At 33.4% G+C, this 18889-nt stretch overlaps 1 protein-coding gene across 3 annotated transcripts in view; it reads right to left on the bottom strand.

Moving 5' to 3' along the window:
- Positions 1-18889, bottom strand: part of snu (ABC-type transporter snustorr) — a 118125-nt gene that overhangs the window by 38650 nt on the left and 60586 nt on the right. For all 3 annotated transcript variants that reach the window (XM_076130391.1, XM_076130390.1, XM_076130389.1), the window contains exon 3: positions 4096-4192. In XM_076130391.1, coding sequence (XP_075986506.1) covers positions 4096-4192 — 97 coding nt within the window. The remainder of the gene's footprint in view (positions 1-4095; positions 4193-18889) is intronic.

Consider the following 18889-nt stretch of genomic DNA (forward strand, 5'->3'; position numbering starts at 1 on the left):
TTCATACAAGATTCCTTGGTAGCTTGATAGTCTCTAGAAGATATCGTTTTACGTGATTTAACATTAAACATAGGCAAAAGTGTTATGACACCAAAAGCCATGAAAGTTGTCATTTTAGTTTAACCTGAAATTTTTCATCAACAGAAACCAATTATTCAGTGTTTTGACAGTACGTTTTGTAAAGTTAGTCAATCATTCAAGGAACTTTTTTGTTCTTTATTGCCCTTAGCAAGGTCCTTAAAGCCTTACTACCACACCCAAGGCCCCACGTCATCAGTAAACAAAGCTAATTGTGTGCCACAATCGGACACCCCCCATAAGGATCTAACTGACTATTGTCACTTTCAAACATGACTCATTATGACTATTTTTTACACGTGACTAATAATAAATAATTTTACTGCGAAGCTAATAACATAAATATAATGGATGCTATGGAAGTACAAAATTATAAATGACTGAGTATTATATGATACTTTTGAAAAAGGTGTGCATTGTTATCTTCTATGACTGGATGTATGAATATGTAAGGAGCAAACATTTTGTAGAGATCGTAACAAATAATAAATCTAGCCTATTTTTCTACTCTCGGTACTTTCCTAATGCTTTAAAATCAAGCAATCTCAAGCAACCAGAGGACCAAAATCACTTGATACAATTAATACTTGCAATTAACACTAGGGACTTAATCAATATGTCTACTTCAAAACAGCAGGGTAAGACATACATAGGTCAGCGTCTCGTAACATATTTTAGAAGAACTTATTTTTGTATTGTAATACCGAGTATATCAGTTTGGACGTTCAGGATTGACGTATTAACTACACTTCAAAAAATAGTATCGATGGAATACGCTAGGGGCGCTGATCAACTTTTAATACTCACACAAATCTTACTAGATTCTCAATAGTCGTTAGTTATAGAAAATTGCTATTCTGTCTCTTCTAATATACTAACTAACTGCCAATATAATAAAAAATCTGTTCAGTGTAACAAACAAACATCAAAAAACTTATTTTTCTCATAATAAATGTTCCTTCACATTTACGTTTGACAATAAACTTTTATTAAATAATATAACAAAACCGGTCGTAATTACCTGCATATATTCTCAAGGGCATTTATTAATGTCGTATAATTATCATTCTATTATAATTCTTATTTATTATAATACTTGTCATATTTAAATATAATATAATAATACGTCAGCTTACGAATTTCAAAGCGTATTGAGAAAATCAGCTTTAAAACTAAAGATTTTTTGTAAAATTTCTGCATTGTCTTGTCAACCGTACATGCAATGACAAACGTGGTATTTATTATGGAAATACTCAAATACAAATACTGGATAAATTATGTAGATGTACGCAACGCCTGTAATAAACTCAATTTTAAGTATTTCTATTTTTAGATTTTGAAGGAGATATTTAGATTTTACGATATCCGATGGACCGCGAAGCGTAAAACAATGGATAAGTCTTTAGTCTTTATGTAAGCTTTTTAGACAAAACAATTTAGATTAAGTTCTGAGAAGTTGACATTCTGGTAAAACTTTTTTTTTGCAATATATGCTACCTACTATAATTTTATCAGTGTGAACTTGTGTATCTTTGTTTCTCGATTCTTAATGTGAAAATAGATGCACCAATTTTGATAAAACTTAGGAATATGTTTTATTATATTCCATAAGCAACTTTCAGAAGGTATAATCTACTATCGCCCCTCGAGTATAATCTACTATCACAAACATATAAAAGGAACTTGCCGTCAAAAATATAGTTTTTTTTTCATCCACATGAGATGACTCAAATTGTCCATATTCCTCAACTATTTCGACCTCATTTATTCATCATCAACACAAAAACTTAACCACAGAGTTATTTATAAGTAAGTTCATAAAGTTTTCATCATATAAATAGATTTGCGTGTCTATGTCGGTCACGTGTTTGCGAAACATAGCGTGCTTATACTTAAGTGTACTACAATATAACTTATATTTATTTATATTTAATATGTTAGTTGTTATTACTTTACACGCACATTTAATCTGCGGCACGCACTGTTGACGAAATGATGTGTGAATAAGGAATAAATTGGCACTTGCGTTATTAAGAAAACTTTATTAGCAAATCTGTACTTAAGGGTTTTCTAAGTCATTTGAAAAGTGGGTAATTACTGGTATTATGATGCGTAGTGTTACGTGTTATAGAACGAGCGTTCGTACAGTCGTAGAGGAACAAAGAGTTCTCGGCTAGCAAAATTCATGTATTACACGTATTCATACATACTTTAAAGACTTTTCCCCGTCCTAATATTACAGTAACAACAGTCAGTACACACTTATTAAGTTCTTAAGCAAAAGTTCCAAACCCACAAACGAACAGCATGGAGGACACAAGCCCACTAAATACTTTCTTATCCGGAAGAGAATGAGGTAATAAGGGAAGAGGATAGAGATCCTAAGCCTAGCAGAGGGTCAGTAATAGACTTGTTAAGTTATTTCTAGTAATAGTTGATATGACAAGATGGATAGCAAGTGGTATTCTTTAGCATGTGTCTACGTCTATAAGAAAAATGTGTGATTTTATTTTTGTATCATATCCTGAAATGATAAAATACTAAAAATACTTGCTTTATAGGTCCGGTACACGTGAACGGTCTCCAAATGTATAAACTCATTAGCAATAGGAAATTAAATATGAACGATTAAACCAGTTTATTGAGAGATAACGACAACTATGTCAAATTAGTTCTGTTACATAATATTTAGTGATTAATAATATTTATTTATTACAATAAAGTAGGACTAAAAGGGAATAATTCGACACTAGGGCTAGTTGCTTTATCAAAAATTACAGCCAAAGTATAGGGGTACAGTAAAAATGATAGTAAAATTTGTTTGTTCAAAAATTAACTAATAGTTTCACGAAGAAACAGCATTTACTACACAAAATTAAAGTAAAAGCCAATGGCTTTAGCGGTTACTTTAGATATGTATGAAGAAACTGGCCGTAAGTTGTAAACTTTTTCAAGACGCTTATAGGCCTTTAAAATAGCTTAAAGATTATTATCTTAATTTTTTAACAGCTGGAATCAAAATAATTTGCCCCTCCGAAGGTGGCGTACATGGAACTAACATTGTAAATATAAAAACGCGGGTGTATTTCATACATCTTTGCCTACACCTTTGCGCATTACAGGCGTGATTATGTATGTACAAACAGAAAATTATGTTCTCTATGCTATATAACAGAATCATAAGACTATTAAAATTATTTTATTAGATTTAGAGATATCTTCTTACATTGGCTTCTTTTTTCTTTCTTTCCACGTCAAAGGCCTTCGGGCGGCTTGAACAACTTTGACACTAGGTTGACCACTAACCATACGATAAGAAGAAGAAGATTGGCTTCTTTTCAGTTTAGTTTTAAATAAGGTTGGTCACGTAACCATCTTATTATCATTCGTTAATTGGCGCGGTCATTATCTGTACAAAAGAATTTGTGGTTTTATTCACGATAACATCAGTAAAAGTAGTTTACTTTCAACGTGCTCTGTCTAGAAATTATTCATAGGTGTATCGCATCTTACGAAGTTTTGTCAAAAACTATTTATAAAACTTTCAGGTATGCAATATTTCCACACGAAGATTTACCGTATCTTTAAGGATAGTGATCATTATCTTGATACACACATACTCTCCTCCTCAACACAGCACCCTTGCCGAGCAGTGGGACAATAATGGGTTTAATTTATTACACAACTTCGCGAAGTCATTGGTATTTTGCATAAGGCTTAAACCTTCTCACTTCTAAAGCATTTGCTTATTTGCTACCACTTTGATATCACTGTGTTCATCTAACATTTTTTTTTTGTTAACCCATTACTGTCCCACTGCAGGGCAAGAGTCTCCTCCCAAACGAGGGGAAGGGCTTAGGACTTGAGTCCACCACGCTGGCATAGTGCGGGTTGGGGACTTTGCACGCCCTAAATGTATTTAACAAATTTAAGGCATGCAAGGTTTCCTCACGATGTTTTCCTTCACCGTTAGAGCAATCTTACAATTGTTTCTTAATAATAAGTTATAATACTAACCGTGCTATCCTGTTTTTCGAAAGGTGGTGATGAGAACTGTATCTGGCTCATCTTGGACTCCTTCGCGTCGCCCATTGGCGACGGAGGCGAGGTCTCTCTGTGGACAAACAAAACACAATGTTAATATACAAGCCATTATTCACACATCAATACATTTATGTAACAGACGTTAAAGTTCTGATTGTCAGGCGCCAGAGTTACTAAATCAAGAGATTTATACTTTCTTGAAATTAATATTTAGAATGTTCTTGCCCCGTAGTGAATAGGGTCTAGCAATAAGGAGATGCGCCTACGATTTTGTTAAAATGTTAAACCTATTCAATAATATTCGGCGAAGTTAGGTGATAGAAAGCAACTTCTTTTTTAAGTAGGGGTCCGCAAAGACAAGGGACACCAAGTACAAGTATTTCAAATATACCTGACAAGTTTTTACAAGGTTTCTTTCAAAAAGAAACTTATCATGTAAATATACTGAAGATCCGTTTAAAAAGATTATCTAGCATAAACAATTAAGAGGAAAACGTCCGGTTGTGACAACCATCCGTCAGGCCACCGGAGGAGGGCCGTGACCTGAAGACTGATGCGTCAGCAACCTTGCGACAACCTCTCATGGTGAAATATCGCGAAATTACACGTAATCAAGGTGTGGTGCCATTCATGGTTTACAAGTTACATAAATCATTTAACGTATGAAAGGTTCGTTAAAAAATTCAAGGTGGTTTTTATTTTTGGCAACTTTTGGCAACTACTTAAAAGAATCATGTTTTTTAATTTTTGTAACCACATCATCGGTCTAGCCTTTCTTCCAATTATGTTGGAGTCGGCTTTCAGTCTCACGTTATGCAGCTTTTGTAACAAATCGGTAATATTAATACGAAAAAAATATCTTTTATTCTTTCTGACCGTTTTAAAAACGATTTTGGCACGCTTAGATAAGTAAAGTTGTAGAAATGTTAACACGACGCTGAAAAGCTCAAAGCTAAAAATCTGATCCACATTAATTTAAGTGACAAGATATATCTTTGTACTTGTTCTCAAAGCAATATGTAATTTCCTCAACATTGCATATCGATTAAACTTTAATAGGCAATAAACAGGTAGACCAACCTTCAAAAATGTAATTCACCATAAAAATACACCGCGCCATGGCCACCCTTTCGTTCACATTCACATAACGCCATACACAGACACGCTTGCCTTGATTAAACATTCAAAATTTCATCAATTTCATAACCAACGATTTATTTATAAGTACTTACGCCGCCATGACAGTTTAACGTGTACATGGAAGTAACTTTGAAGGAAAAAATATGAATAATTTATATTAAATTCTGACGTAGAATTATTGTATTATTGGCAGATTATATCTTTAGTTTTTTTTTCTAAGAGGATGTATTTATTTCTTCCTTGTATGTTTATTTAATTGTGTAATATGATGATCGGGCAATAAAAGATAGGTAAACAGGGGGAATAGGTTTAGGTCCACATTTATATCATTTCCTTTAAAAAATATATAAGTTAGCATTAGGTACCCAATAGTCATGAGTTACGAGAACTTTTAGAAACATACAAACAACGGACACAGAGTACAATCAGACTCAAACGTAGTGAAGATACCACTGAAAGTATTTAAACAATTTTCCCAGTACTCAATATAGATATACTAGATGGCCATAGGTTAAACTAACTATGAGCCAATTACCGGGCAGCTTAGCCAATCTTAGACTATATTTTTCTGCAGCCATCTCATCTTCAAGTCTTCACAAATAGTTAGAATAAAGATTAATGAACGTGACGGAAAGTTCCACACAGACGCAGGGTCAAAGCCCTGACTTTACAAGAAGTGCAACCGCAAACCAATCATGGAATCTCCCCGACATCCTCTTATCAACTCATTTTAGTCTTATTTGTATCTCTTTCTTAAGAAAAATGTGTTTTTGGATTATGTTAATGAAGTGAGAACTGTTTATTTAATTTGCAGAAATAGATGATTGATTGGTAAAGGAAAATACTGCGAAAAAAGAGAGAGAGAGAGATAGAATTTCTAAGAGTTTTGAAGTGATACAAAGTCCCCAACTCTTTGTGAAATTATTCTTATCAAAAGAAGGGTAGTTTTGCTCGACAATGGGAAAGTTTTTTGTTATTAAAAATGCGAGCTTTACGCAGAACAAGTAGACAAACAAAGATAGGTTTTGGGGTAGTTAACTTTCATGGTCTATAATTTATACGTTTGAAAAAGTCCATCAAATACATATTATGCAAAGCGTGCTAGAAGAAAATGGGAAATAAATATTCTCACAAGAATACAAAGGATTTTCTACTCACAAATAAAAGTATTCCCTACAACTTACATTGTTATAGCCATGAATAGATGATTCATAGAAACAATGTAACATTTTCGCAATACCTTGACAACTACAATTATCATAATTAAACAGCTGATTAATCAATGCATTTATCAATTAAGAATGTAAATAAGTATACATATTTACGTTTTAAATAACAAGCATTGTTACATAGATGGGCATTTAGAATAATGCCATCTAGCGGCTTACTTAAAAACTACTTAATTGCCGATTACGACTATAGATTGTTCTAAATCATAGTATGTGTTGAATTAAATATAGGTACATTCATAATATAATATAACTTAAACTATAGGGTGGATAAGATATTGCCCTAATGAACGTCTAATAGTATAAAGTCATCCTAATGGCTCAAAAACACCCAAAAGGTTGAGACAAAGGAGTTGAGAATAACAATGCAATCTGTTTAACTAGTCGAATTATTGATCTTAATGTTTTGAAAAAAAAGACCTCTCTAACGACAAAATTTGGAAAATTCCACTTAAAAAAATAACATATGAAATAGTCAACCCACTAAAGAATGAATCTACAAATAAGATCTTTCCAAAGTCCGTCAGTGAATTGTCGTAAATATAAGACAGTTGTAACGACATAATAAGCATTATATCAACCGGACAGGTGGCCGTATTACATAAAACCACCGCACATTAGAAACTAAATAAAACAAAAACCATTATTATAAACATGCAATCTGTCTGTATGTTTCGTTGGACGTTGCGCAAAAACTACTGAACGGATTTTAATGAGACTTTTATTGTTTGAAAGGTTAGATTATTGTTTTTAAACTGCTATTAGTTTAATGAGGATTGGTAGAGTTATATCGGAGGTATAGACGTTTATACTCAGCTATAATTCTTAGTAGCAGATATCGATGTAATCAGAAAAATTGACTGTTTAGTACGATATCTATTACTACTTAACTACTGATCCAATTTGGAAAAAAGATGACAAGAACTTAGACCACAGATTTAACCATAATATTAAAATCAAACGACATGGTTTTTCCAAAATCAACCTTTAAAAGAAACAAATGGGGTGCAAAATCGTAATTTAAACTAAATTAAGTATAGTAGTCAACTATGTCAATTACCTTCAATGGTTTACGTTTCGGCCCAGATTACATCAAACATGACTTTTATTTTCTTCTTTATTTATCCCCAAAGCCTAGTAGATAACTAAAGTAGTGTTAAAACCACAGAGTATTAAATAATAGTCGTTATAACCACAGTTCCGTGATGTTTTTCTTCCGAGCCGCCATTATTGGCACTAGATTGGCACGTTACAACATCATGTGAGACACTTAGCGTTGTCAACTCATGTCATAGTAAACTGTTGTTAAATATAATTCTATAGATAGTTATATCTATACATAGATACTTTGTTTGAAGACTAGTATAATATTCTGGACCGACTTTACACGGAATAAATGTTACTGTAATTATATCACCTCGGATTGCTTGACGTTTTGGCGTAGATTACACTGGCTGTGGTCGCAAAGTCAAATCTTACAGGGTAAGATGCATGATAACTGATCCATATACTATTAAGTTAAAGTTTTAAGCTCAACGATTGTTATCTCTACTAAAAACAAGATAAATTTAAATTAAACTATCGAATCAATCGATTTCAAGACATTGACGGTAGTTGAAAAATTTGGGATCAAACATCGCCAATTTTTTTTTCAAAAATCAATCTCTAACTTTTGTATATCAACAGAACGCTAGTCAGCTACGCTGGTCAAGTCATAAAACGCGAAAGTTTTATCAAAGTCCCCATGGAAACAAGGCTGTAATCAAGTATCTACGTCATATCACATGCAAAGCATTGTGTGGACGACACTGCTACGTGACGCGACCGACAAGGTCGCACACATACAGATACACAGACACACATATATAGTGGCGAGGAATTCTAAGATTGCGGAGTGAAGGACTGATTGTCTTCTGAGAAGATATTAAGATTATATCTGTAAGGCTTCGTATAGTGTTACAGATTCTATAAAAGATTTAGCCCCGACGCAACATATCTGAATGAGATTATCAGAAAATAGAATTTGGTTACACATTAGCTGAAATTTTATCTAGCAGACAGTTTATAGAACACTTATTCGGAAAGTGAACCTCAATTAAACCATGTGTGATATTATGAACGTGATATTTTGTGTAATTTCTATTATTTTAATAAAATTAAAATGTAGATAATGATTCTTTTAAGGATTTGTTTTTTGTGATTGGTAATAGACGATTGATTAAAGAGATATTTTAGTTATTACTATTTATTTGTTAAATAGATAAACCTGAAATAGTTTTTTAACATCTCTATTATAATGCTTACAAAAATCGATGAAACAGATTATCTTAATAAGAATTTAAAATCTAGAGTTAATAAAGAATCTTATTATTGTTTAGACATGCAAGCACGTACCTACCAGATAACCTTAGAGATAATGAAATTTGTTGATTATTATTATTAATATGAAAATATTTTACAAATTAAGTAGTTAACAAATAGGTTTTACGAACATACAAAAGATTTAAAACTACCGAATTTTACAGCAAATAGAGTCCCTTTGGCTATTTTACGAGTCGCATGTCCAGATTGGTATCGTAATAATTTAACTTTTCTTTAAATTATGGTGTCTGTGATCACGGTAAAGTGATGGGCTCGATTCGCGGTTGAGACAGTTACGTATTTTCATCAGACAATAAGTAAATTTTCTGGTATTTTATCGTGTGTGTTTCAAATCGACAAACTATTCCTTTAAATAAGATGCACCGAAACATAGTACATCTCAGCCTATATCTTTAGCGAAAACACACGTGATGCTTTTTATATGAAAGGTATTTAAAAATGTTGAAACATTTAATTACTTCGCTGACTAATCCGTTTCCTGTTTCTTAATGACTCGCGTTTCAAATGTTTCACTCATGTTAAACTGACCGAAAAGACACGGAATTTTATAACAATTATTTAGAAACAAGACGTTCACAATCTTGCGACATTTAACTATTTTTAAAGCAATTATAGTTGAGATTTTTATTTTATTTTAAAGTAGATTTATTAAGCTATCTTTTAGTGTAAGAATTTTTGAAATCGGTTCAGTAGTTTTGGAGTTATCTACGTCGTAACTTGTCCTATTGTACAGGTCTCTTTTCCGAATAGATGCGGTGAGACTTTTCATTTGCTGTGCTTGCCAACGGGTACTTCAAAATAAAAATAAGACAATATTATAATGTGGTCGTTTTGGCAATAGTTTCTTCTATAAAATTGTTTTTCAGGAGATACCTTGTAAATTAGTAGGGATCGTATCGCTGGTTGGTGTTTGTCTAAACCTACGGGAATCTATGTATCAATAAATGTATATCTTATGACTTAAAGAAAGTAACAACGATTATAAATATAGTATATAAGTATATAAATGAAGAAGAATAATAAGAAGAGTATATAAATACATACATAATATCACGCCTGTTATACCCAAAGGTGCAGAGTGTACAAAAATAAATATAAAATCATATTTGGTTACTAGACTTATTTCTATCTAAGAATATCTTATTGCAATCCACAATATATCACAACAAATTATTAAATAATCTGCTCTAATTAACACAGTCTTTAAGTTTTTCCTCATTGCAACGATCGACTTTGAACCTTTGCCCTAAGGCCTAGATGGTATAATTAAATACGACAATTATTTCATAATACATGTGTTTATACTATATTCTATTAAGTTTCCTAGGAACTCATTTTGTTTCGCTTCCTAGGTGGGTCAGCTTCCTATAATAGTGGTGATAATCTTGCAATTCATACAATACTATGACTGTAGAAGTAACTGATAGATGATTTATATTAGGTCGGGGAAAAAGTCTTTTCGCATTATAGTATGTATGAACTTGTAATAAAATCTCTTTTGCTTCAAGAATCTTGTTATTTTACAACATAGCTTAATAAATAGTAAAATTCTACAATACAATCAAAACGTTATCATCCCAAATTGGGAGCTTTTTAAGACGCCACGGCATTGCTTGGGATACTTTACGTAAGACTTTGGGTAGTCCACGAGGTAAGTCGTTTTGCGAAGAAGTTCACTATCAAGTTAACCATAGTAAAGTAAGTTATATTTATGGAGAATTCCAAAGCATCCCCTGGCATCCCGTGCCGCCAGTCTAATCTGTTTATTCAACTAGATTGGTAGATTATAAGGTAGTTTCAGTACTAGGATAACATAAGTATATCGCAAGTGTTCATGGATGCTAAAGTATCTCTAGGCATCCCACGGCTTCATTCTGCCTGTATTATTTTATTTTACTTGTTTATTTCACTATACTGTTAGATTATAACGTAGTTTCAGTACTAGGATAACATAAGTATATCGCAAGAGTTCAGTGGAGCGCATCGTGTAGAGTTTCGTTTGACCTCCGACCGTTTCCTGGAGCTAAACTGTTATACGTGGATCTATTGTTCTACTTAATATAATAAAGTTAGTTAAGAATTTAGTAGACATGTATACCTACTTAATTAAAGATACATACATCGATCACGGCTTGATTTAGTGGGAGGTAGGCAAAGACCATAAAACTTCAGTATGATTCCTAATAGTTTTTCCTTGCTTTTCTTTGCGTATAGCTAAATTGTATTAATTAGAGTCGATTCTAAAACTCCAAAAATAGAGATGACTAGCCTAAATGGGTGGTTATGTTTGTCGAAAAGCAGTGAATGTCCACAGAGAATTGGGAGACTGAACCAGAAACGAACAACTTGAAAAAAGTTAAGGAAATTTTAAGTTGCTATAAATGAAGGCACCAAGTAGTCGGAATTTAAAAGCAGATGAATTGAATTAACATCAATTCTTCAAAGGTTCAACTAATATTCTAATGGTTAGATCAGTAGTAATATATTACATATACAGGTGTGAATATAAAATCAAATAGAACCACTTAGTTTGCACGTCTCGTCCCATATTACATGGAACTTAAATAAATTACTAATACGTTTGACGTGAAGTTATGTTTGTTGACAACTCAAGTGGCGTTTTATTGCAGAAACTAAGTACGGGGTAATAAATTTATTTCATTACTGTGCCGCTGTTGGACACAGGTCTTCTTCTGGAATGGAAGAGAGGACAAGCTTAGAATTCACAGCGCTGGCCGCGAATTGGGACCTTTACGTGTTTTCAAGAACTGTTTAAAGAAGAGTAAAATTGTAACTCATTGTTGCCAACCAAATAAAGAAAGGAGTAGGGCTTTAAGTAATTTATCACTACCCTACTGTGTCACCAGTATTCAATCAGATTAATAGGTTTGTTCAAATTGCTAACTACGGGCTGAGGACCTAGCACTCCTTCAAGAACTGCTTTAAAGAACTCTTAGGTATGCAAGATTTCCTCTTGGTGTTTCCTCACCGGTAAAGCAAGAGATCTTAAAGTAAATTTTGACACAGAAAATTGTTGTTGTGTAGATAAACCTCTTTTTAAGAACTCTTAGGCATGCATTTAGCGTTAAAGCAAGTGATATTTTTGTTACAACCAAAACTTAATTTTTGCTCTATGTAGGTAACAATCGCTTGCGCAGAAGGCGCGGCCTTTGTCTTATGAATGCTATCAATACTTCAAATATCTTAGTGCTAATCAATAAATCAAGTCTAATTACATATAACACTAAAGTCTTTGTTCTAAACAAATTAATTCACCTCAGGTAATCATTGAGAGTCAAGTAGCGTCTCTATTTTGACATGCCCTCACGGTCGCGTGGCGAAATTGTTGCGATACGAAACGATTCTATATAGCCGTCCCTTTCTATTGTACGACCTTGGCGGTGTGCGTGAGGGATAGAGATATTTGAACGATATGATACTTCTTTTCGTTTATAGCGCCTTGGTAGTTGTCGATTTTGATCTGTTGTTTCCTTGCTTTATTTTCCTCTTGTTTTTTATAGAATGCATTGATGCAATTATTTTATATGTAAATAAGATAAAGTTTGCCTGTTTTGTTGTTTGGTACAGGTATTTTTTCAACACGACTCCCGTACTAAGAACTGCTCTTGTGTCGCGGGGACTTTTACAAACATACAAACAACGGACACAAAGCACAACCAATCCCGAAACAATTCTTTGTGAATTTCACAAAAAAATGTTCGAAAGAATCGAACCTACGACCTTTAGACGCAAAGGTAGCGGCGTGTTAGACATTTGGCGTATAGATAGTTGAAACATGGATTAAACTTAGGATAAGGCATTACTTAGCACAAAATGATATTTGCAAGATTATTTTAAAAATATATTTTGTACCTAAACTACATAGTTAAATGTCTTAAAATATAAAATACCTAATAACACATCTCATTATATTAAACGTGGATTTTCCAAGTTATTTTCCATTCCTAACAAAATAAACGATTTCAAACGTCATAGTTTGAGTTATGAGAACTCTTGATAATACAATACAATTTATATTATTGTATTTGTATTTGTATGTACGTCAATACAATTCATATAATGGCTACTATTTATTATGTTATTAGGTATTTAGTTCGATGTGAATAAAGCAAAGGAAGTTTGTTAGGATCGTACCAAGTAGCGTTCTCTGGTTTCTACCTACCACTATAGGAAAAAGACAGAATCTATACTAATATTATAAAGCGGAAGAGTTTGTTTGTTTGTTTGTTTGTTTGTTTGTTTGTTTGAACGCGCTAATCTCGGGAACTACTGGTCCGATTTGAAAAATTCTTTCAGTGTTAGATAGCCTATTTATCGAGGAAGGTTATAGGCTATATATCATCACGCTACGACCAATAGGAGCAGAGTACCAGTGAAAAATGTTACAAAAACGGGGAAAATTATGATTCTCTTATGTGACGCAAGCGAAGTTGCGCGGGTCAGCTAGTTTGGCATAAAATATAAAATCCTTTTTACATATTATTTATATATTCTTATATATTATTATTATTATGTACGTCCATTGTAGCAAATATTTCTTAAAATTGTTTTTTGCACATATAAAACTGTACCTACATGCAATTAGAATGACAATTAGTTTTTATAATCTATAATTATTCTAATCCAGGCAGATTAGAGGTGGTATCATTAAAAACTAAGATAATTAACAGCTGAATATAAATAACATATGTTAATTTGACTATTTTTAGACTAGAAATATTTTTGTACGTTTAGTAACAGCCAATTTTACTAAGAGGTATCGTGTTACATCCCAGGTAAGTGGGTTGTGGAGGACCGATAGGCAGTCGCTCCATGTAAAATACTAATATCCTGCTGCATCCATTGCGACTGGAAGCCGACTCCAACATAGTTGGAAAAAAAGGCTATGTGATGAGTAACTCATGTCTAAATATATCTTGGGTATATCCTATTTTTAACGCAATAGGTACTTATTTTGTACATATGTATACGTTATTTATGATCTAAACATGTTTGGGTTTCTTAATTTAATGCACATTTTTGTCAGTGCAAGGTTAAAACACTAAAATGGAGTTCTGTTTACGATTATTTTTAAGCCTGAATTTTTTAAAGATTCTTATTCATGTTTCTATTTTTATAGCTGACCTATCCGCCTATTTTCATCCCAATTTTCATTACTAACGGTTCAGCGGTTTAGCCGTGCAAGCAAAAAAACTGAATTCGTACTTATAATATTATAGTGTAGAAGAATAGACAAAATTATAGCATGTTATTTTAAAGTTTTTTTAGGACTTGTAAAATAATAATTTAAATCTTACTTACTTAGCACAAGATTAAAAAAAATAAGCAATCAGATTTTTTACACAAACAAAATTACACATTCATTTGTTTCTGATTCTCTAACAAAGTGCTATTTGTATGTTTGTAAATAAACAAATATCTTACGTGAGAGCCTGCAACTCGGACAACATGATAGATTCACACACGGCCACATTTTTACTCATACTGAACATAATCAACGATTAACGACTACTGTGTTATCTGTTATCAAATAATCACTCGTCTGACCTTTATCCTTATTGTATTAGTGACAGATTAGAGAAAGGTGACTTTGACATTGTGATTAATTTGATAAATCTTAAGAAATTACTAACCCTGTTCTAGCCAAAGAGCACCTAAGCTGTCTACCCAGAAGCTGTCACTCAAGTGATCTACCGACTGCTATTTTCTAACAAATAAATATCATTAGACACATGATCATATTTTGATTCCAAAAGCCTGTAGGTACCTGATAACTGATAAACATACTTATATACTCCTAAACACAAACTAATATAAAAATAAATACATCCGAAACAAATATTCGTGCTCATCTTTTTGGCTTGTTATTGCGGCGAGGTGTATGCTCTATATTTGTTCTTTATGGGAACAGTATCTCGATTCTCTACCACTATCGACTACCGACAACCGGTTAGCTATCGAAATTTTGACATTTAGAATGTACTGCCAATATGTTTTTTACGACACCCGTCAGAGGCGCTGATCAGATTTTCATACAAAATTTCTCGATGACAGTTCGGTTGTCGGTAGTCGATAGTAGTAGAGAATCGAGGTACTGAATCCTTGACAGTGGGCGTAATGATGGCGGTGTTAACTATTGCGCTAGCAGTGTCAAATACAAAACTGAGTTTTTAATACAGATAAGACAAGATAAAAATATATTTTTAAATAATAATAAGATTGTTACCAAGTAACGTATTTATAAACAAAAAGAAAGTCAATATCTTATCTTAACGATATTGTATTATTATATTCAATCTACGTAATCTTTTATAATCCATACTAATATTTTATATACAAAAGTCTGCTTGTTACGCTTCATATTAGTTCTCAAAATTTACGTCTTTTTTTAATATTAGATATGACCCAATATATAGGACCTATTCGCATTTCACATTGACATTTGGTCAATGTTTTTAAATACAGTACAACAAAATACCTACAACGATACCTATTAATTAGAACAATTAACATTGTTTAAACATAATGAAACTGCTGAGGTACGCATACGTGTCTGGCTGTGTACCGCGCCGTGTGAGCGATGACTCATAAAAACTGCATTGTATGCTAAACGTACAAACATTCTCAAACGTATTTATAATACGCTTCACTTGGGAATTTTCTTTGTACTAATATTGTAAACAATATTTTGAACGTGTTTATCTTATTAGTTCAATCGGGTACTGATTAGTAGTGCGCGGTCTGCACTCAGTAACAATTGACATAAGTTTGACATTTCAAACTACTTTAAGAAGAAAATAGTTCTTGTAAAGTCCGCTAGAGGCGTTTTTCAAATTTTTATATAGAGTTTGTTGACCAGCCAGCCAGTTGTCGATAGTAGTAGAAAATCGGCTGTGAAATCTTTGCGTTTAAATTAATAATGTTGCTTTTGCAAGGCCTCAATTTAAGAGTGAAGAAGAATAATTATAAGCCAATTGCATTTTATGCGATTACAAGTACTCATGGAAGCTATATAGTATATAATTTTGAGTAAAAACTTCATACTATATTGTTTGTTCTGAATCCCAACTTATCCTACCACTTGACGTCCCATTTCACGGAGATTCTTTTACACATAACACTGAATAAGTAGCGATTATTGTCTCTATATGTTCATAGTTATCTTACAATTGGTAGACGATACAATCAATAGTACGCGGATAATTAGTCACATAATACCTACACTAGGTTTCCTAACTACTCATATACCTACAGATTCACACGACACTATTAGGTATGTTTTGTCATCTTATATAACCTCCTTTTGTGACCCTACTACATACTTGATAGTAAACTACGATAGGTAACTGACGGTTTCAATAAGATATCTGTAGTAAGGGACTTCTTTTTCTTTTCGTATGGCTAGTGGTCAGCCTAGTGTCAAAGTTGTTCAAGCCGCCCGAAGGCCTTTGACGTGGCTTAACGACTGTTATCTTAATTGACAACAACCGGGACCGACTTTTTACGTGCATAAAGCACGGAGACGCCCAGTTCAAATAGCACTAGGCGATCACCCATCTATCGAATGACCGCGCCAAAGTTTGGTTAACCCACAGATCGTTTACCAACCGGTGAGCGCAACTGACTATAACTTTGACAAACACGTGCCAGTATTTGACCTACATCAAACCAATAATTCGAAATCAGATTCTCACAGTTGTATAATTACACAATTTCACGCGAAGCCGCGGGGCAGTGGTAGTGGTGACGTAATAATCGATTGTCTCTCTCGCCATGACAGATCAGTTAAATAACAGCATTCGATACAGAATACTGTTACTTGAAACGTGCTGAGTAGAATGTGTCAATATCTTTCTTTATCCTTCAGAGTGAATGATTTTGTTGAGGCCTTTGACCTGTCTTGCGGATCTTGATTATAATAAGAGCCGAGAGATTATTTGGGCCTCCAATAACATAAAATTGAGGTAAGAATCGTAAGCGAAATTAACCCAAACACAACAAAGTTATATTTTTCGGCGTTTGCAATATAAGTACCACGGGCCTTCTACCAAACTCCGGGCTATTATTGCATTCTACTCGCTCCGAGATTTATACATGAGATTCCGTAATCAGAACTTGAGAAGTATAAGTGAATGAAACAAGCCTTCGCAAAAAAACCACTGAACCGATTACGTTAAAAAAATTGGCCAAGTAATAGAAGATAGAAACTTTTTTTATGAGGCTAGCGAAGCTGACAGTAGAATTTAGTATCTGTATATTTGAACGAGGCTTTAACCAGTGAATGTAACAATCCTTACTCTTAGTTATAATGAGCACAACCTTCACTTTCATCCGCCATTTCCCTTTCTACTAAACGTCTATTAATACATAATAATGTATTGTATTATAATTGAACATTTGTTATGTAATGTAAGCACTTTCTTTTAATGATATGACAAAATACAGCCTTACAAGTATCTTACAATTGTAAACTTTGTTAACTGTTTTTGTATTTTGTAAAACCTCGGAAGGCACATAAACGTGATAGGTCAAAACAAATCAGTTTGGTGAATTAACATTTCTTAAAAAGGCTTAAGAATAAATTAATTGAAAGCTTGTATTAATGTAAGGTACCTGGGTCAAATATGACCAGCCGAAAAATATGCCTTTGTTCAATCATAACTTACTACACTAATTTCGACTCAAGTTGAAGTACCAGTAATCGTATTATATTTAATTATCCAAACAAAATATATTTTTTTCCACATTTTATTACCTCATTAACACTATCTAAGTACATTGTCCTGTTTATGGGATCAACGTGGATAATCATGTCATAAGTTCAAAAAGACTATTATATTATGCAATTAATTACGTTTTTATCAATTTAATACAATATTATGTCCGTTTATGGCTTACGGGTAAGTGCGTTGTGATAACTTATCTGGAGGCAATCTTGGGTTCGATTCCAAGACCCACCTAAAATTTTAATAACGTTTTTGAGTGTACCTCATTGGCCCATAGCCAGTTACACTCACCGGTCGGTAAACGATCTGTGAGTTAAGTGACCCTTGGTGCGGTCATTTCATAGATGGGTGACCGCATAGTGATATTAAAATAGGGCGTCTCCGTGCTTCGGAGGGCACGTAAAAAGTCGGTCCCGGTTGTTGTCAGTTAAGAAAACAGTCTTTAAGTCACGTCAAAAGCCTTCAGGCGGCTTGAACAATTTTGACACTAGGTTGACCACTAACCATAGTTAGTTTTATCGCCAGTTAGAAATGTAGACTGTCTAGCACAATGACAGGTATACCGCTGACTTGCTCCTAACAATCGAATTTGAATTCAATCAAGTCAGTTTAGAGTTAATATCAAAATTGAATTTCAAACCAGCACATGATTAAACACTAATTCAAAATGAAAACAATCAGATTAAAATTCAGTCTTATAAGTACGATTTGAAATTAACTGAAATCTGACTGGAACGAATTTGAATCGAATTATCGGAACTCGGAAGTAAGTGAGCTGAATCGGCTGAAAATCGGCCTTGACCCAGCAGTGGGATGCCGCAGACATATAGAAACAGTACAACAACTCAGTAGAGAGCCATATGCTAGTTTCGTAGCTAGAAGGCTGTGTAACTAACGGTAGCCTGCTTAATCTAGCTATTCGGAAAATTCACACAAATATTAATTAAAATCTAGACAAATTGAGCAAGCATAGGTACAGATTTTTTATTAGACTAAAGTAGCAACCCAACCCGGGAACTCCGCGTGACAAATGATTTCTTCACCTTTCTGTCAGGGGTTAATGTGCCAAAAAACAAAACAAAACCGAAAACAATAGTACTACAATACTACGTTAGGTGCGACCTTTAGCCAGACAGTCGTTAGCCATGCCAGTCAAGTCAATGCCCGTCTGGTTGGCACACGACCATATTGCTCACGCTACTGGCATCCACGCATTTGCAAGTTTAAATGTACTTAAATATATGATTGAAAATTGTGGCTGTTGATGAC

This window comes from Anticarsia gemmatalis, chromosome 24, assembly GCF_050436995.1.
Source record: "Anticarsia gemmatalis isolate Benzon Research Colony breed Stoneville strain chromosome 24, ilAntGemm2 primary, whole genome shotgun sequence".
Classification (NCBI taxonomy): domain Eukaryota; kingdom Metazoa; phylum Arthropoda; class Insecta; order Lepidoptera; family Erebidae; genus Anticarsia; species Anticarsia gemmatalis.